The sequence below is a fragment of the Phoenix dactylifera genome, chromosome 1, assembly GCF_009389715.1.
Source record: "Phoenix dactylifera cultivar Barhee BC4 chromosome 1, palm_55x_up_171113_PBpolish2nd_filt_p, whole genome shotgun sequence".
Lineage (NCBI taxonomy): Eukaryota > Viridiplantae > Streptophyta > Magnoliopsida > Arecales > Arecaceae > Phoenix > Phoenix dactylifera.
This window is the reverse complement of record NC_052392.1, coordinates 40,657,254-40,677,986: the sequence shown is the minus strand read 5'-3', so window position 1 is coordinate 40,677,986 and position 20,733 is coordinate 40,657,254. Positions and strand designations below refer to the sequence as shown.

At 40.0% G+C, this 20,733-nt stretch overlaps 2 protein-coding genes across 7 annotated transcripts; both read right to left on the bottom strand.

The window, feature by feature from the left end:
• Positions 1-2,238: 2,238 nt before the first annotated feature.
• LOC103714733 (putative mannan endo-1,4-beta-mannosidase 9) lies at positions 2,239-4,124 on the bottom strand. The gene is made up of 5 exons (XM_008802111.2): positions 3,948-4,124; positions 3,356-3,550; positions 3,103-3,225; positions 2,774-2,976; positions 2,239-2,630 (listed from the first exon to the last, which is right to left on the bottom strand). The coding sequence occupies exons 1-5, from the start codon at positions 4,107-4,109 to the stop codon at positions 2,279-2,281; spliced, it is 1,035 nt and encodes a 344-aa protein (XP_008800333.2). The 5' UTR covers positions 4,110-4,124; the 3' UTR covers positions 2,239-2,278.
• Positions 4,125-11,316: 7,192 nt separating this feature from the next.
• Positions 11,317-19,289, bottom strand: LOC103714702 (mediator of RNA polymerase II transcription subunit 7a-like). Of its 6 annotated transcripts, none has more exons than XR_005506628.1 (8): positions 19,023-19,289; positions 17,229-17,444; positions 17,031-17,100; positions 12,687-12,853; positions 12,518-12,591; positions 12,114-12,241; positions 11,855-11,949; positions 11,317-11,744 (listed from the first exon to the last, which is right to left on the bottom strand). XR_005506628.1 is itself a non-coding variant. In XM_026807516.2 (8 exons), the coding sequence occupies exons 2-6, from the start codon at positions 17,367-17,369 to the stop codon at positions 11,883-11,885; spliced, it is 519 nt and encodes a 172-aa protein (XP_026663317.1). In that variant the 5' UTR covers positions 17,370-17,444; positions 19,023-19,289; the 3' UTR covers positions 11,317-11,709; positions 11,740-11,744; positions 11,855-11,882. The 6 variants fall into 6 exon arrangements, 4 of the variants coding, with proteins under 4 accessions (XP_026663317.1, XP_026663315.1, XP_026663316.1 ...); XM_026807516.2 differs by lacking the exon at positions 12,114-12,241 and having other exon boundaries at positions 11,317-11,709; positions 11,740-11,744; XR_003387089.2 differs by having other exon boundaries at positions 11,317-11,949.
• Positions 19,290-20,733: the final 1,444 nt, after the last annotated feature.

Sequence of the window (20,733 nt, the reverse complement as noted above, 5' to 3'; positions counted from 1 at the left end):
CTCTCTATAACTCCAAGTGTCTTCCACAAAAGGTCTCATGAAATCATCACGTTTAAATGCACCAATATGTGCCGCTCACTTTTAAATTGGGAATCTCCCAAAGTCCGCTGCGCATTATTGCTAGCAGTGCTTCCATCGATTGGAAATAAAAATTTCCACCGCACATAGTCTCGCCGGTCAATCAATTTTCTACAAAATTGGTATGTGCGGGTCTATCATGCTAGGATTGGTTAGTAGAAGTCCATTTTTTCCTATTTGTGCATCATGATGCTTGCACTCATATTTTTTTGAGCATATTGTTTCTCTCTCTCTCTCTCTCTCTCTCTCTCTCTCTCTAACATGTACACAGAGAGTCAAATTCACACATAGTGCGGTCGGTAGAAGCAAAGGATATATGTTATATTTAAAAGCCCATATCAGAAGGTAGCTGCGTCCCCTGTCATCTGCCGTCCAAGTCTCAGTCAATCATTTTACCACCAAATTGCAGCTTCGTTTAACTCGTTTTGGAGAGGGCTTATCGAACGCGTCTCCGATTGTCCTCGCTCATTCCACTGCAAAAGATAGTGGGTAAGGATTCGAATATTGTTCCTTTCTTTACTCGTGGCCGTTCCTTTCTTTACTCGTGGCCGTCTGCAGCAATTACAGATGGAGCACTCGTAGCCGAACACAACAGCAATGATGGGACAGCTGATGTGGCGTGCTGAAATATTTATCATCTCGATAATTTGATGGAATATTAATCAACAAATAGAAAAGGGTATTTTATTAGGAATATATACTAAACTTTCTCTTCTTCCGTGCCATTTTAACTTGTATTATTACGAGAAAATGGAAGACGTGGTTGAGAAGGGGCCGTTTTCTTCACATTGAGAGACGCGAAAATCATATTAGCTTTTCGATATGAATAAATCTATGGGCGAGCAGTAACAAATTAATCTTTTGGACCTAAACACATCGATCCAATGGCGGTCTCTTGCTGCGTAACAGCATGATACGATAGTAGGTCCCGAGCAGGAAGCGTGAGGACGTCGATGAAGAAAAGAGTGACCTTTCTTTCTTCCACCCACTCTTTGGAGTGGACCATCTAGAGGCTCTGAAGGGCTTTGAATTGATGAGATTACATATATAGCGCAAGCATACATGGAGGGGCGGCTGCAAATCCCGTAAAGCATTTTCTTTTCTCTTTTAAATATACTTCTAACATCCATGAATTTCCCGTATTCAATCTGAATCAATTGCTCGGTGGAAAGTAGCAGGTGCTATGTAGAGGGATGTATTGGAAAAAAGAAAAAAGAAAAAGGGGGTGTTATTTATAACCCAACCCATTAGTTCAACGCAAAATTGACTCACTTTAAATATATTTGAATTTGGCATAAATAAGTCCAGATCATAAAAGGATATTCAACTTGACCTGGTTGCCATCACTAGTGTTATTTGCAGGGTCCGATTAGGTTCATAAGGGCTGTAGAATTTTTGAGAAATATAGTATTCACTATCCAAGCATAATATTTATTTATAATAGAAAAAGGACATATTTAATTATGTTAACAAATATAACCTTGGGACATTCCATTATTAGTATTTGGTTGGTAGAACCATTGCAATAACATGTTTGTGTGTCCTTAGACATTTGTTACTTATTGTGTTTTGGGCGAACTAATTTCTTTCTTTTTCCCTGATCCTTTGCGTGCTGCACCTGAAGCTCCCATCCGAGTTGCCACCTTCGCTCTATCAACCTTTGACATTTGTTAATATTTTTCAGAGTTTAAATAGGCCGGACTAACAAATGAGTATATATCAGGCCTGAGGGCCGGCCCACAATCCGCTTTACTCACCTTCCTTCTATCTAGGCTTTCCTCTCCCGTGATATCTCCTCTCCCCGAGACCCAGCCTACATGAGGTCCTTCCTGCTGCCCCCGCTCCTTTGGACCCCATTCCCTTATTTATGGATAACATTCCCTCTTCCTTCCTATACGACACGTCAAGTCATCGTTTGTTAGTTAGGAGAACGTCACAGCCGTGATCCATGGAAACAGCATGACCCCGGGCAAGCTAGTTTCATGAGAAAATTCAGTACATATTATTCTTGATTCAAATTAAGCGATCAAAATAACATATATATTTTTCCACTCCATACATTCGAAAGAACAAAAAAAAAAAAAAAAAAAAAAAAACATAAGAAAGACATAAAAAAATAAAAAAGAGATTATTCTCTTAGAGCTTATTCAGTGCCACTAGTATTAAGTATGCACCGCATGCAGCAAATTAAGGTGGTGGTCTACTGCAGGCTGGATATCCTGCGGGACTGCTGGGAAATGATAGCTGTTATGGAGGAGCTCTTCGATAATATGATCTCGTAGCCATCTTTGAAGTCATCCATCCCCTTGGCCAGCACCTGCCAGAACAGCCCTCCTGCGCATGAGCCCCCTTCCCTAGCCGAGTCGAAAATCATGTTGTACACGGCCCAGTAGAAGGCATTCCTCTCTCCTTCTGTGTACCCCGAGGTCTTCGAGGACCTACCAAATTCTGTGATCATGAAAGGCTTTCTAATGACGGCACTAGAATCATCGATATGGGATTGAATCCAGCTCTTCAGGAATGCCATCTGGGCATCTTCTGAGCCTGAAATCCTAAAACAAGCAAACAAACAAACAAACAAATAAATAAATAAAAGAGACTGGCATTAATTAGTTAGAAATGACTCAACATCTGAAATGCGAGGAAGCATATATATCGGTGAAGCAAACATAATATTCAGAAAGAGTCGGCTTACCATTGATCAGGGTAGGCATGAATGGTGGTGAAATCAATTTCTGAGATCATATTATTAGAGATGAAATCCGTACCGACCTCATAGCCGGGGTTGAATTGCTTCTTCTCAGCCTCTGATTCCCCATAAAACCCTTCCAACCCGATTTCGAGCATGTGGTTGCTATCTATGGATTTCACATAAGCAGCCATTTCTGCGATCCAATTCTGTCGCATGAACAAACGCTTGCAGGCATTAGATGTTTGAATAGTAGCAGTTGCATGGACGAAAACCTTGCGATGATATCGGAGACAATTTGGTGGAAAAAGGATGAGCTAGTGTTATGTACGAACCTGTAGGGTCTTGCCCGAGAGGTCGCTTTGGCAGCGGGGTTCGTTTATGAGTTCCCATGCAAAGATGGTAGGATCATCCTTGTATGCTACTCCCGTGATCGTGTTGACCCTCGTTAGAATAGTCTGGGTCGACCGAGCAAGATGGAAGTAATAAATATTAGATTTAATAATTCGTGCTAGCTAAGCTTCAAGCCACCATATGCACACTTGATGGCAGAAAAACAGGAAATCCATGAAATAGGTCATTTGTCACCTTGACATGGTTCTTGTAGAGTTTTTTGACGGCATCGTTCGAATAAAAGTCATCATCAGAGCTCAAGGACTGCCCCATGTCCGTGGCCCACCGAACATACTGCTTCCTCCCACCAAAATCCGCATAGTTATTCACAAAACTGAGTATCAGATACACTCCATGATTCTTGGCCTCGGAGATCACAAAGTCCAAACCCTGAAATAATAAAGCGAAAAGAGCCAACACGTTAGTTGTGTCCATATAGCAGTAATTAATTTCGTACAGCTAAATCTTTCTACGCGAAAGATATGAATCGCTCCAAAAAGAAAAAAAAGAAAAAAAGAGAGAAAAAGATATGAGCCTATATATCCATATATACCCATATGCTCGATTATATATACAGAGAGAGCATAATCAGTTGGAAAAGGTAGCTGCATGCATGGAAATTAAGATTGAGTTGATCGTATAACCGGCCGTCATAAAACTTATATGGCTAGTTGGTGGGTCAAAAAAAGAAAAAAAGTCCAAAACTCACGCATTAACCAAGTATTTCGAGTTGCTTGGCTAAAATAAGAGATGAGCTTGCTATATGATATATGGGTATTATATGTACCTTGAACATTTCCTCGTTGTAAGAACCAGGTGAGTACTGCAGAGCGCTGTCGCCACCATCGCTGAAGGCCCAGGTCCTGATCACGCTCATTCCATAGCCGGAAGCTTGTTGGAAAGTAGAAGACACCGTGTCCCTTTGCGTGGGGTCCGAGGCCTTGAGCATCAGCCAGTACGCATTGAATCCATTTGAGAAGAACGGGCCCCCATTCACGACAAAATGCGTCCCGCTGGTCCTCGCGAAGCTCGACGAAGCGTCGGCGCCGCCATGATGGAAGACCAGCAGAGCTAAGAGAGCAAGACTGCAAAGGACTCGTTTCCCTACCATCGCTAGATACATATATAGTGAGACGGATCAGTGGTGAAGTATTCGTTATATATGTATATATATATATCAACAAAGGCTTGATCGATGATCTGAGGCGTGTGATGAGGAGAGCTCATGGGGGAGGGTGGTTTATATAGAGTTCGACGGCCCGCAGGAGGAGAAAGGATGAGGAGGCTCCCCGTTTTGCTGCTAAAATCCGATACGCTCCGACTAGGTCGTTATCCGGGCAAGCACGATGTCGATAACGTGCACGGCCGCCAAAAAACGCCCCCGGGTCTTCACGTTCTTATCTTTCGAATAAATCGACTCTAGTCTCTAGATAGCATGAGAGGAAAAAAAGAGAGGGTAATTTAAGGCGGGGAACGTCTCGCTGGTGTCCGTTAGGCGGTTAGATGGCGGCGAGGACGGCTGCATCATAGTCATCTTTATCAGATCGACCGAGTAACTTCACGCTTTCCACCTCGTATTTTCGGTAGTCTCAGAGGGTTTTTGCTCGCTTGCTGCCAACTTTTAGTTTGAGTAGCTGCTTAAGTTTCAGTGTCGTGCGGGGCAGCTCTCTATCCTTCAACAGTCCTGATCGGATTGTGATAGCTATCCTGCATCGATCAAATCCGTCAAAAAGTTTTTCTTTCATGTAAAGGTGCATTACTCTTGTCTTTATTTGCAGAGAATTAGATTGATAAAAGGTAAAAAAAAAAAAAATCATTTTTTTAAAAAAAAATTGTAGTTCAGCTTTAGCATCTTTATCTTTACTATGCACTGCAAACTGCAGGAGTACTGCATCTGCATCCCCTGGGCAATCGGATTCGGCTCCAGTCCACGATCCCAGTAGTTGCATGATTTTATCTTCAGTAGATTTTTGCCTTTTCCTTTTCCAACCCACGTTAAGTCTTTCTTCCTTGCTCTTCCGAGAGCAAGTTTCTCCCTTGATATATATCTCTTTTTAAGTTATCGAACAGCTTCATTTATTTTTTTTAACTATTTTACTTTATTTTAAGCTTGGAGACCAACTCTCTTGCTGATCTGATTCAACTCGCATGCAGAAAATGCAACAAGCAATCGTCTGGTTCAAGGCTCTCACAAGTCATGCATGCAATAGTAATCACCAGCGCATAGCTTTCAGCAACAGACCATCAAAGCGGTTACCAAAACTATATGCACCAAATTACTTCACTGCGGCAATTATTATGAAGAAAAACACACGACACATGAAAAATTTAAGAGAAAGCAGCTTGTAAGTTGGGTGGAAGATGAGCAAAGCCGTTCGTGAATTACTACTTAAGTATTTGGCTCGATAACTGGCTTGATTGATCTTGTTCAAATAATATTTAAGCTAATTAAGTTTGAACACTGTAGCTAGCTAGGTTTGCAAAAACTAAGGGACGTTCTTCTCCCAACCCGAAAACAAGCTCATCCAAGATCGATCTATTTAACAAATGAGCCAGGATAATTCAATATGTTCTATAAATTAAGCTCAGATTGCTTCTTTCATCATATATTGAGGGGAGCCTAAGCAACCTCGTGTTGCTTAGCTCGACCAATCTGCACCACTATCAGCAGGTGAACCTGCGACACATGAAAAGTACCATGAATGTAGTTAGCAAGTTAACTAATACTCTGCTTGCACAATCAGAAAAATACGTACTTTGCATGGAATGAATGACTGTTAGGAGGTAACAATTACGACTAGTATATAGGGCTGTCCCTCTCCAATAACTCCCCTCACTCTTACCAAAATGACTGTTTTGGGTTGTTTTCAATTAAAACTGTGGTTATTTTTGCGTGAGATAAATCTCTTTATCGAAGAGGATCTAGAAAGAATGTAAAATAAGGCCAAACTTATAGGACCACTTTGGACGAGCAGACACGATTACACCAAGTAAGGCATCGCTCGTAGTCGGTGAATTGATCGATCAACCAATTTTTTTCTGAAAACTGAAGCAAGCTGGAGCAAACTAACTTCCAAGAAATTAAAGGGAAGCCGTTGGAGAGAACGCGCGCAATTAAAACGAAGAGCACCGAAAACCCGAAAAACTGGGATCGGCGACGAGTCAAGCCACATGCATACCATGGAACTACCTCGGACTCCGCTTACTTCATCCGCCTTACCAGCGAATCGGGCTTTTTATTATTAGTATTAGTTTTTCATCTTTCTCTCTTCGTGGTGCGCAGGGAAACTGCGGTAGAACGTCAGAGCTGGTGGGTCGGATGCACAGTACCTAGAATCAATTGGTTGGAAGTGGATCAGGTTTAATTTTATATCTACACTAGAATCTGAATTATGCTTTTGGACTCGACTCTATTGTACAAGCTTGCTTTTTCGTGCTGGAAAAAAAACACCAAATAAAAAGTTGGGTACCAATTATTATCTAGTGAACAATTTTAGACGATTTGAGACATTTGATGTAATTTACCATCTTTAAACTGCTAACGCAACAAAAATTATATAATTTGGAGATTCCCTGCTTATATATTAAGTAGTCAAAGAAAGAAAAATGTATTGCTTCCTGCTATTTAGACTGTCTAATTTTTTGACCATTTGATGCATAAGCTAAGAATCTCCAAATCATATAAATTTTAGTATGTAAGAAATTCAGAGATAGTAGATCATATGTAACTGCTTGAATCATCAACATAGGACGTCTATCATCTGACCTAAAACTAACTGGATCCGAATGGAGATCCAATCGAGTGTAGCCAAATCTAGCTTGCTCGCTCTCTCTGCTGCATTCGAGTGGATCTCTAATTAGATTTAGTTAAATCTAGATTGGATGATGGGATCTCATATCAATGATCCGAGTCGTTGAACGTGATTTACTATTTCTAATTTTCTTACATACCAAAAATCATGTGATTGGAGATCTCTAGCCTATGCATCATGTGGTCAAAAAATTGGACAGTTTAAATATTATATACATATATATAATTATTTGATATATAGGCTATGGATCTTCAAATCACATAATTTTTTATGCATAAGCAACTTAGATATAGTGAATCACATCCAATGATTTGGATAATCAATATAGAACCCTCAGTGTTTAATAATAGACCTATTAACTGGATCCGAGTGGAAATCCGCTTGAGTGTAGCTAAGTTCGACTCTCTCTTTATAAATATATATACATATACATATATATTATTTTAGTTATTATATAATATGTTATATCTATTTTTAGAATTTGCTATAATACTTCAGTAGTTTTGTACTAGAAAAATGAGCAAAATTTTACATTTAACCTCCACTTGGAAATGGATAGCCAAGATCAGCTAAGGATTTACGGCTCATAGCTTGTTCAGAAACTAAGTATGTGCGGCAACTACATGTAATTTTATAGAAATAGTGATCATCATGTTATGATCATTCTCTCCCCCAAATATTGGCTCTTTTGCACAACAGAAGACTTTCGGTTAGACAACAAATGCCTTCTAGTTCAGCACCTGCGAAGCTATTTGACATGGAAAACTGTAGGCTTTTGATTAATTAGGGCGATGAGGACCGTGTCATGGCTTCTGGTCGCAAATGTCAGTTAGTGAGAGGTGCAATGGCTTGGGTTTGGGCTGAGTCCTTGGACACCGACAAGTGATGGTGGAGAGAGGAAAGGTCAATCTAGGGATTGGTGAAGCCACATAGAGAGAGAGAGAGAGAGAGAGAGAGAGAGAGAGAGAGAGAGGCACCAGAGAAAAGGAGGAACCTAGACGAGAGAGGCGATCCAGGAGGGAGCGAGCAGTGGGGGAGACCTCGAGGCAAAAGAAGCAGCGTTATCCCATATAGGAAGATGTTTGTTTATGTCAGTCCCATAGCATCCAAGTCATAATAAGAATTAAAAAAAGATTAAAGTTTTCAGAGTACAATAATGAAGGTAAAAGAGAAGACTAGAAGTGAATGAAGGAAAAAGAAGTAAGCAGACCTTTTGTTTTTCCTTCTTTCTATTTAAAAGTAAGTATTTTTTTTATATTTTTATTCTCTATTAGAGACTCGTTATAGCTTTTCTTCAAGCTTTCAAATTGAATTTTCATCCAAGTGCCTTATTATTATATAAGTAAATTTATATTCTTTTCAAAATTTTCTAAATCGCTATATACCTTGTCTGGCCATTAGATCTTTAATTTTGAATCAATCAAATAAAAAAAAGGAGATAAAAGGTAGATTGATCCATTCACTTGATCTTTCTATTGATATTCTGGAATTTTTAACATATATTATGCAGAAAAAATAGACTAAAGAGGAGTCTATCTAACAAAAAGAAATGTAATTCATAATCTATAAATCATGAACCCTTATTTGTTTATATTAATAAGCAAGTCTATTTTTTAGTCGATCATTTGAGGGATTGATTGCTTGGACAATGTACAAGGATGTAAGCTTGGCAATTACTTATAATTTTTTGTGGAAAAAATATGTAAAATTTTAATCAAAATAAGTGCTTTAAGTATAATTTCATCAAAATAAATACACTATTTCAGTAGATAGATTTTGTCTTTGGAAGTATTACCGGCCACCCGAAAGGAAGATTTCTGGCTCCGCTGTGACGGGCCTGTAACCGTATGTCATTCATTTATCAACACAGCCAGCTACATATGTCGATTCTTCTTCATTCCTTTGTTGTATTAGATCGAAAAGCAATGTGTAGAGAATCCACTAGCAATTGCGAGTGCATACAACTCATGTTAAAGACCCTATCCAAAATGCTAGCAGTTGTCAAACTTTAAAACCTGGAGATATGGATGTTCTCATCTGAATTAAATTAACTGTTGGTTGGATTTATGCTACCATTGCTCATGAAAATTCTAATCTCCCTTTGTGTGCTCTTTGATGACTACATTATATGCTCACTATGTAATCCACCTCGGCGAATTGCATTTGCAGTCTTTTGGTTGTACATAATGGCTGATGTGCTGGTTCAGTTTCTCAATGTGATGATTGGATCCAAAATGAAGTTTAGAAGCAATGAAGGATTTGTTATATAATCACAGATAAAATTTTAAAGCAGCAAATGCTACTGGCCTCCCACCGTGGATCATGAATCAACACTGCCAGTTTCATATGCCAATGATGTGCATCATGTTTGGTGGAATTATGATTAACATTTGTTGCATTTATACCCTTTTATTTCCTATTATTTAGATTTAAGCTCTCACCGGTCCCCATGTTGTTGCTTCAATTTGTTTCTTGGTGTTTGAGGAATAGTGACGCAGCGGGGGAATGGGAAGGAGAAGGATGAAGATGGGGATGGTGGGTGTGGCAATATTTTTTCTCTTGATTATGACTATGGCTTGGAAGGAAAAGGGATGCTGAAACATGATGAAGATGGGAAGGAAGCCGGCCTCGAGGAAGATGGTGGCTCCTTCTTTTTCTTCTTCTTCTTTTTTTCTTTTTCTCTTTGGTGGCTGGTTAGGCTAGGATTTCTTCCTTGCGGATGACCAGGTTAGAGATGAGGGACATGGTCAATTGGGCTTGGGAAAGACTCAATTAGGTGTGTCGTGCTTGAGGAAATTGAGGGTGTGATGGGATTGGGTTGGACCCAATTTGGGGATTGGATTTGTGGCGTGATTCAATGAATGTGGTGTGGCTAATTGGAAAAGTCCTAATGAGACTCAAACTCTTTAATTTGAGGCGTGAGAAAAAGAATGTGGTGTGAGAAAGAAATGTGGCATGAGAATGAAGAAACAACTAAGATTGTTTAGAAATCGGAAGAGTTATGGCCTGAGAGATGGAAGGAGTCCTTTCACTATGACTCTCAAATAAGATGACGTGGGAAGGAAGAGAAAGGGATTGTTGGCATGAGGGATGGAAGGATTGTTGGTGTGAGAAATGGAAGGAGTTCTTTTTTCACTAAAACTCTCCAATAAGATGGCATGGGAAGGAAGAGGAAGGGATTGTTGGTGTGAGGGATGGAAGGGTTGTTGGCGTGAGAGATGGAAGGAGTCCTTTCACTAGGACTCTCAAATAAGATGGCATGGGAAGGCTAGGATAACTTTGTATTATTTGTGGCTCATGAAATTTGTGCATCCTCTGCTAGTTTTAGAATACTCGTTTATTATGTTCTCCTGCACTAAATTCCTGATTTGCTCTGAAAGTACTTCCTTTCTGTGAATATTTGCCCTTAAAAATCTAAAATACATAGTTCTACTCGCATGGAAGACAGCTTTTCGCTTTGACCTTTGTTTTTAAGGGGGGGAAAACACTCTGGTGGCAGAAATTTAATTCATGAATCGAGTTCTGTCGGTTTATGCGCGTTAATAAAACGGTCATGAGGGCAGGGTTACCCAACATGGTAGTTCAGCGGCTTTTAGACAGTTCGCAGCAATGGTGGATCTTGTTTTCCTCAATGACGTGCCCATCATGGGAAATTTTGGGGGATAGCTCCATATAGCACGTTGTACCGCATATAAAGACTATGCATCTTTGAAGTGTTGACAGCAGATGCCAAGAGAATTAGGCAAGGCCAGGGATTGCTGCCTGTTAATCTTTCGCCGGGTCTCAAGTGTTTTGCCTTCAGAAAATCCTTCAGTAGGTAAATGTGTATATGGATGCAAATATTAATTGGCTGCTAGTATCTATTTATATATATTGGATCAATTATAGACAGTACGGATACAAGAATGGCTATAAGTTAAATGGTTGAATTGTTTAGGATATCTTTTATCCTTAAGTTTTACCGTAAATAAATCTACAAATCTCCCTATTCATATCATTTTTAAAATAAATAAACTGATCGTATAAAAATCATAGAGGTAACAGCATCTGCTTTGTCGCCTAACTCTTTTACCTGATCTTGATAATTTGGAGGATTTTACATGCTTTGATTAAAAAAATTGACCGACTCTATGTGCAAAAATTTGATGACGGACTTTTTAAAATAAAAAAGAGAAGCGGCGGTACCTTCTTTTTTTTTTCTTTTTTTTTTTTTTTTTTTGCCTAAAGAACAAGGGGAAGAAAATGGGACCAAAGCCAGCCTTAGTTTCTTAAAAGAAAAATATATTAAAAAAAATAACTACTGAAACATTTTATTTATTTAATTTATTATACTACAATAACGTATGTTCAGAATAAATGGAAATAGAGGAAAAAAAACGTGCGCAGCACGTATCGAAGGAGTTACATGCTAGATTATGTTACTAAAATGGTTTCGTAATTCTCCTAGATCTCTCATTCGTGTTTTCAACAATTAGACTCTCAAAAAATCTGTATATTAAAATAAATAAAAAAAACTAATAACAGCCACCCAAGTGCATTGCGGACTTCAAGATCTAGTTTTGAGTTCATTAACAGACGAGTTTGATGCTCGTCGAACCAAAATACTGAGAAACAGGGATATCCCTGAAAGGAAAGGTCAATGTTCGATGCCCTCAAGGGATGGTACCAGCCGAATTAAGGTCCGGGGTTCGAGCACCCACCAGCCGCGCCCCCGGCCAACAAGCCCACCACCAAGAAAACTCATTCGCTGCTTCCTTACCTACAGGATATGTCTGCATCCGTTGAATTATGGTTTAGTGATAAGGTGGAGTCAGTAAGTGTGGCTCAATTTTTACGGTGCGGTAACAACAGTATGGAGATTTATATTGGTATAACACACAACCATTTTAACATCAGACGAGCAATAGATCTCAGGGTTGATGGCCGTCCAAAGTTTGAAGCGATTCCTTGAGCAGCCTCTGAGCCTCCTCTCTCCGCCTGAATAAAATACAGAGTCAGGTTGTGAAAGCAGTTAGCATCTGGCGAGAAACAGTATGGAGCAGTTCCAGATGCAGTTAGTATTTTCAGAGTTTAAACAAAACAGAAAAGATAGCTGAAAAGGATTTATAAAGTCAATTCTCGAATAACTATTAGAGCATTACCCTGTAATTTTTGCTTGCATGAGAAATCAGATAAAGCACCAAAAAATCGGTAAATCGACAGGCCTTGTGTCCGTCTCACAAAGTCTAACAGGTATACCAACACCTATCATCGTGGCCGTGGTTACATCCTTTTCAACGAACGAGGGTATTAGTTTTATACTTCCATACAACTAAGAAAAGCTGTTTTATTTCTACCAGTTGCTGCAATCAACTTGCTGACTGGAAGTTGTTGGAAATGGGGGGGAAATGCTGTTATTAGAGTGTAATCTGAAAGATGAAGGAGAACCCAAGATTTTTGCATGAAACATGGAAATTCTATAATGACTGTATCAAATCATCCCCACGACTATGGTTTTGAGCAAGAAGATATCGATATTTTAACAGTAAAAAGATTGAGCAGTTACCTTTTTATATCCTCTATTGCTTGTTTACGGCGTTGTATCTGACATTCTAGAATATGAATAAGTGTTGCTCTGGCCTAAAAGCATAAAAATAAAATTACAGTTCCAGGAACAAGAAAACCCATTTCGGTGGATAATTTTTAGAATAAAAGTGAACAATTAAATTGTGTACCTGATGAGGACGCAAAGAATTGAGGACATGGTGCAAGTTCTTGAAAATAAGAGATATGTCTTCCACTCTACGTGCATATTGAGAAGGTCTCTCTACCAGAACATCTGCTAGCTCCAAGATATGTAGTTGAAGATCTCTATTGAGAGATTGTAATACCTTTTTAAAGTCTGAATGAAAAACGAAAACCTTAGAAATAAATCCAAATCCATAAACCACAACAATGTAAAGGCAATAGATGAGATGGTAGTCTGGATCTGGCAATAAAATTACAAATTAGATAATGAGATGTGCCATAGCTTACACAAAGAGGACTTACGAACAAGAGAAAGCACCTTGGGGTTATAGTGACATCACTCTTTAGAGAACGATATAGAAGACAAAGAAATGGGAAAAGGGAAACAAAACAGACATTGCATGAGAAAGCAGCTTGGGTACTTGATATTAACCATAACCATCAAATCATGTTCCAACTGTTCCGGCTTTGTTCGTCTTTGCTTGGTTGTTCTCCATTTACTCCTTTAAGGAGATCTCAAGAGTCCCAAAGATTACAAAAAAGGGTGCAGGGAAAATGGAACCAAGCTACAATCACATTCACATTATATGTTCAATAATCAGACTTTGTTGCCACTCTTTATTCTTCCCATCAAGTAATACAGGAAATAAAGTTCCACATTTTTCTTCTCTTTATCATTAATATAGTGCTACAAAGAAAGCAACCAATCTTCTACATTCCCAACGTCATATGTTCTGCACAAATCATGTTAAGAAAGAAAGAATAATGGCTACCAATTTCAAATAATACAGGTAATTGGCATGGTTGCCAGTTTTCAGATTTCCATGTTTTAAAAACTGATACTAGTTCCTCTTTTTCAGAAACCTAAAATTTGAAACTTGTTTGGCAGCGAATATGATGATGCTGGTGGAAACAGTGGTGATGGTGGTTGGCAGTGGCAGTGGCCGGCAAGCAGCGAACGGAGGCTAGCGATGACTGTTGGTGACGAGTGGTGGCTGGCAATAGCTGGTGGCGATTGGCAGTGACAGCTAGCAGCAAGTGGTGGCTAGTGGTGGTAGTGGTGGTCGGTGGTTACTAGTTTTCAAAAAAGTCAAAACCACATTTTCTAGTTTACACAATTTTCAGAAACTAGTTGCTAGTTTCACAAAACTGGAAATAGAAACTGGGTTACCAAGTACTTGTTCTACCTTGATTTCTGTATTCCATGCCAAACAAAGCCAGAGCTTCTCCACTAGTCATCACTGAGCCCCCCATCTCCACCCAAAATGAACTTATTACGAATTAAAATATGGGCAAAAATGGCTGTCTAAATTACATTCTGAAGTTTTGGAAGATTTAAGGTTCACATTGTGTTCTTCCAAATATAGTGCAACTCACCCATTGAAAGGACCTATACAGTGCGACTCTCCCATTGAAAGGACCTAACAGAGTTCAGCCCATTTGTCTTCCACCTACTTACAGGTGACTTAAAAACTTCACCAAGAAAAAGTGCCAGCTCTTTAATTTCTTCTTTATTTGACTTCATTGTAAGGAAAAACTACCTCACCGATGTAACCCCAATTGATGCTAGGGATTACTTGTAAATTTAAATCCAGGTCTGAATTTAAATCCAGCAAGAAAACTGCTTTTTAACAGCAGTTTGAGCACAGAAATGAGATAATTTAGGTTTGAAGAGATCAGAAGAGGGAGTGAATCATAGTAGAAAAGATGAATAAGAAAAAAGGATAACTGAATCATAGTAGAAAAGATGAATAAGAAAAAAGGATAACTGAAAAGGGGTCCTGCAAACTTTTGATTACTAGCTCTCACAGAAAATTTTCAATCACCAGTCCGGCTTACAACTGTAAGAAGAGGGAGTGAATCATAGCAGAAAAGATGAATAAGAAAAAAGGATAACTGAAAAAGGGTCCTGCAAACTTTTGATTACTAGCTCTCACAGAAAATTTTCAATCACCAGTCCGTCTTACAACTGTAAACACATACCTTCATAAAGCATCAGCCTATCACCTTTCCTAACCCTCCAATGACTCTTTTAGAAGGACATACATAAATTCTAAACAACCAACTCAATCACTGGACTGCATTCAACTCCTACTAGGACTCCTCATTTAAGAAACAAAGCAGATATTAAATACTAGATTGAGAAGACTGGCTGATATTTTCCCAAGAACTAATAGGACTCTTAACAGGGAAACTAAATTCTAAACCTAATTGCTGACTGAAATATTCCACAATGAGATTAATCAGACACCTTTTCTTGACTTAAACACATGCTAAAGAAATATATGAAAATTGTAAGAACATAGACATATAAGTCTCAAAGGCTGAAGAAATTTAGCAATCTGATTCTTCAAATTCCCATTCACATCAATACCACATCCTCCTTTTATAACCAATTTTTTTAACTTTTGCATTGGCTTCAAAGGCCGTGTCATTGCCATACAATATAAAGAGTCTATGAGAAAGAAAACACTAAGCACTTTACTTGTTCCCCAAAAACTTGATTTGATATACTCACGTCTATTGTTCACAAAGACTATTTTGAGACTCCACCTCAAGCCTTGATGTGAGTCTCAAGGAAATTGCCTTAAGGTCATCGGTGGAGGACTGAGGCCACAAAAAAGTGAATCTATTCATCACATAGTGAGCTATACTTGATATGCAAGACTATTCTACACATTGTTTTGTTGGCACAAATGTAAACTATCATGCTAACTAATTGAAAGGAAATGATAGATCACTTTTGCTATTATGTGTGCAGGGCTTGCGTCTCATTTGGATGTTTTGTCTGCAAAAATGAATGTGATCGCAAATATCAAGCATTCTGTTATCCCCCGTACATCTTTTTTTTTCAAAAAAAAGAAGCTGGGAGGAATTTTAAGGGTTGCTCCCTGGTTGCATATTCTAAGTTCCCATAACCAAGAATATAGGTTCTTCTCTGTGTTAGTTGACCTTCTAGGTTTCTGTGGAATCCTCTCTTATAAGTCTCCTTGGCTAGAAAGTCACACCGATTAAAAAATGATCAGCATCAATTTGAGAGCAGGTTAGGAAAAGTTTTGAAACTTCAGCAGACACTACTTTAATCAATCAAGTCAATCCTATAAGCATGTGACAAAGCTTTCAAGACAGCATTCTGTAAGCTTATAACTTTTTGCATAGAATGATCTCCCAATACTCCTAAGGTACGCCTTGATATCATATATTGCAAGCCTAACAAAAAAAAATCTTGCAATATTAGATCAAAGTAGATCTATTGGTGATACATTTGTTTCACAATCTGTGCCTAGGTAAAGTGTCAAATGTAGATCCTTGCCTTAGTTTTTTGCAGCAACTAAGTCAAATATCTGAACTTAATATCATGTTTTAATTTTTATAGAAGTTTATTTTATAGTTTCAGAAAATCATGAACCTTAAACGTACCTTTTGAAGCTTTCATCTGACCTTCCTCCAAGCTGTAATATTTCACTTCACACTGTGGTCTTTCCTAATATTGCTAATCTTCTGACCAGTTTTTTTACACCAGGAAAGTATTAGAATCAGTTCTCATGTCCAACACGTCCGCACCTTTCTAGTGATTTCTTCTTGTCACCTTTCTCCCAGATCCTTCTTTCAACTACAAGGCATGTGCCACCAGTTTCTCAGTCAGGCTTAGTTCAATTTTCCCAAAGCCCTAGAGAAGTGCTTTCCTTTCTGACTGGCAAGATGGATGACAATATGAACTAATCCTTCCCTCTTTCCTCATCACCTCCCTTCCCCTAGAAATTGCATTCAATGCTCTGTAAACCAGAACAAATCTTCCCACTCTGGGTTTCTCAATATCGGAAATTGATTTTAAAATCATGATTTTGTTATGAAACCGTTTATCAATTTTTATAAGAAGGGGAGGCTTTATGAGTTCATCTTTGCAACTAAAAAGGGAGTTTTGGATATTATTCCGATAAATTAACTGAAAGAACTTTTTCGGTCTCATCTTCAACAAGAAGTATTTCAAAGCAAGTTGCACCACCTGAGCTTTCGGGTAGCAGATGACCAATCGAAAAGACAGTGTAGTGAAGGCAGGCATTAAGAAAATCGATCAAGATTTATGGTGCTGGAAGGGGTCGATAAACAATTGGATAGCAGATCCTCCTTGTTTGAGGAGGCAACCAATTGGGTAAAGCAGAACTTTCTCATCTCCTCCATAACATCAGTTTGATGGGCAGAGGTGTTTCCCCCTTCAACCCTAAACTATATTCGTAATATGAGGTTGCTTTCTTGCACCATATTATTATGAAAAGAACAAAAGAAAAGAAGTTATGGATGTAAAAGTTAATAGCATATATGTATGGTACCGATGTTAGGGCCATTGGGGTAGAGCTGGCGGACACCCTGATCCTCCAAGCTGGGCAGCACCACGTCCGTCTGCAATAACAAATCCAAATCCAAATCCAGATCCAGATCCAGATCCAGATAGATAAATAGATATATTAGAAGGAGAGAAGAAGAAAGCGAGAAGAAAGTGGCATATAAATATATATATCATCATATACGGTGTAGGTGGCACCGAAGAGGGGGTAGGTGGCGTCGTGGATGGGCGGCGGGGGCTCGGGGGCGGACTTGGGGTCCTCCAGGTAGTCCTTGTATAGCCGGTAGTACGGCGGTGGCGGCGGGTACGACGATGATGTCGCCATTGCTATCTGCTCTTTCTTGACCTCGGCCTCTTTCTCAAATAATACCAGTGCCCTGGAACTGGAACGCAACAGACCCTGCAGAAGGATAGCAGAAAAGCTGGCTCGTGGGTTAGTAGCAGAACCTAGGGCTGTAAACAGATCGGGCCGGCAAGAGCCACGCCTCTACTCGAGCCCGGCCTGAAATTTATCTCGAAGATCTCCGAGCCAAGCTTAAGCCCAAATAATTTAACAAACCAAGCCGAGCTGGACCCAAAACCCGACTAGGTCAACCTAAATTAGACAGGCAACCATCACCAAAATTCCTCCAAGCCCCATCCAATCACCCCCTTCCACCCTCAATTCCTCACCAGACAAGCCCAAGCACTCCTCCTCCTCTGCCCAGGCTGAACCTTCGGCATCCGCCACCGTGACCCCACCTTCGAGAATCGGCTAGCCTGGGTCTAGCTCAAGTACGGGAACGACACTGGGATGAAGGCAGAGCAGCGACAAACCATGAAGTTTGGCGACGACAAGAATAAGGTGATGTTGCCATCGGTGCCACTCGAGGAAGCGGTTGCAGCGGCAGGGCTGACGATAGAGGTGCAAATGGGTCAGGTCGGACCGGATCATGAATGACCCCGACCCAGCCCAGTTTCTTGGTCAGATCCTAATTTTGGACCTATACCCAATCTAATAGAAGATCGGATCAGGTCCATGGCTACATTTTTTGACCTAATGAGTTATTTGGATCAGGTCGGGTCCATGTATAACCCGGTCCCAATCCAAAAAATTCGGATCCGATTCGGGTCCGGGTCGGGTCTGTTTGTAATTTTCTTGTGAAAATATTTCTGGACATTTCTAATAATACGAGAACATGAAAAGTTTCAGAGTTTGCCGAATTTGAAGAATAAATTTGCTCTTTATTTCTGAAATAAGAGAACAGGTGGACCATGAGAACATAAGATGGATAGAGTTCAAACTCAGATCATCACAGACAAACAGCAAAAACACCAAAAAGGAACAACATCAAAGCACTGAAGAAATGACAAACTGTTTCAGCACCATGCACCGAGGAAAAAAAAAAGAAGAGAAAGAGAACTATGATCGGTAAAGACACAAAGAAGAAAAGAGTTGAAACACGAAATAACAAACTCAAAACCATCAAAAGCTTCAGCAGAAATACAAGATTGTATCAATTCTCATGTTACCACAGAAAAACGCTTATAAGTATCATGCCTTCAGCAATGCAGAAACTAATCAAAAAGCATAATAAAATTCTAAAACTGTTAAAAAAAATACTTTTGATTCAAGGAACAGCACCGAAGAACAAATCAAACCTACTTTCTTAAAATTTAAAAAAAAATATGGGAAACTATAAGCAGCCAAACAAAGACAGAGACCTGCCAGAAATGTGGGTTAAAAATAAAAATAAAAATCCCAACTTTCTCCTCAAAACCCACTCCCAACCCGATTCTTCCCCCGATCAAAACCCCAAAAATCAAATCAATAATAGAAATCGAAAAACAAAGAAGAAAGCGAGAAGGATCAGAGATTTACCGAAGCCACCTCGAGATATGATAGGGAAATAGATCCGATCGCTTCTCTCTCTCTCTCTCCCCCAACTCTCCCTAAACAGTAAATATGCAGTCTTAGGGTTTCAGAGGAGGGGGATACCTTGAACGTCGGAACGAAGTATGCCAAAGTCGCCGGACGCCGAAGAGATGCAGGATCTAGGGTTTTGACGAAGAGATCGAGAGCGATTCGCGATGGGCAAGAAGATCTCGGGATCTGCCGTCTGGGAGAGAGAGCGGTGGCCGATGTCCGACGGGATTTGCCGATCTGGGACGGCCGGACGGGTCGGGACTCGGGATGGCCGGAAGGAAGAGGGGAAGAGACGATCAGACGAAGGGCCAAGGCTCGAAGCTGTGGAAAATCGAAATGGTCGACGGTCGGTGAGTCACAGACTGGGCCAGGCCTTGAAGTAAAGCGTTAACCATTAAGTTACGAGTCAGCGAGTCACAGACTGGGCCGGGCCTCGAAGTTAAGAACTAACTATTAAGTTAAGAGCCAGTGAGTCACACTGGGCCGGGCTTTAAAACTTCGCATCCTGCAGCCCGCGAGCCTAAATAATTTTGGAGGTTCAAATTGGGGCAGATCATAGGATTAAAAATCTAAACTTATTCAAATTTCAAATAGATTGTGTTCCGTCGGATCGGGTTTGAATTCAGTAAACCCAACCAGAAAATAGAACAGATCCAATTATAGGACCCGACCCGGCCCCATATGTCCTCCAGAACGGGTCCGGTTAGGTCTAAGTGGGTCAGGTTGGATTGGGGTCATAGTTCGGGTCAGGTCACAGGTCAACCTGATCCATTTGCACCCCTAGCTGATGGTGGAGGTAGGGCTCAGCCCCATCAATGAGCAATTTAATGGGAGGGTAGCCAGGCTGCGCCAATCATCACGGCACCATTAGACATCACAGTGATGGAGCAATAGAAAAACATTAATAGGCCCGAATGAGAATAAAAGATGAAACGGAAGGAAGGAGATATCATGATACCTCAACGAAACTGCAGTCGGCCGATGATAAGAGGCCTGCCTTCACCTTGTTTGAACTGAAGACTAGTGACCGACGATGATGGACGAGCTTCAGGAATATTGGAGCTGCGGTGGAGGCGGAGAGATGAGACCCTAGCTGATGACCGAATTTTGATTGGAGATTGCGATCCAAAATTACTCGGGCCCGTCCGTAAACCGGCCCAAGTTGGCCTGGTCCCACTTCTACAGGCCTAGCTGTCAGAGGGCCCAATAGATGGTTGGGGATCTGCTCCTAGCTATTTTCCGGCCCTAAAGGTTCTTTCAATACCGGAAAAGCTAAGCTCCAAAGCTGAAATGCATTCAAGTTGATGCTATCTGTCTCAAGATCACCTTGTTTTTAAACAAAGCAGTGCCAAATAAAAAAAAGAAAAAGAATAAAAAAAGAAAACAATCTTGCGTTTAACCTAGACTAAAATCCACGGATGATAGTACTGGAATAAGATGCTCACATTTCCTAGTCTCCGAAGATTGGCTATATAATGACTAGAATGCCATTCCTGGTCCTACCCGATGCCCGTCAAAAGGGCACAGTCTGTTCTCATGTGCTTGTCTCTTTCTGGGAAATTTTATGGTGGCTGCACTACAAGTTAGGATCATCATAACTCCTCAAATATTATTGTTGCAGCTATTATAGAACAACAACATGGCTATGACCATCAGGATTCATCAAAGGTATTTGGGATAGGCATTATAAAATCTTCTTACTTATAGAACAAACAAACGAGCTTACCTTTTATTTGTTTTGGGCAGGGATCATGTCCATGAGTCCAAATCTGAACTCAAAGTC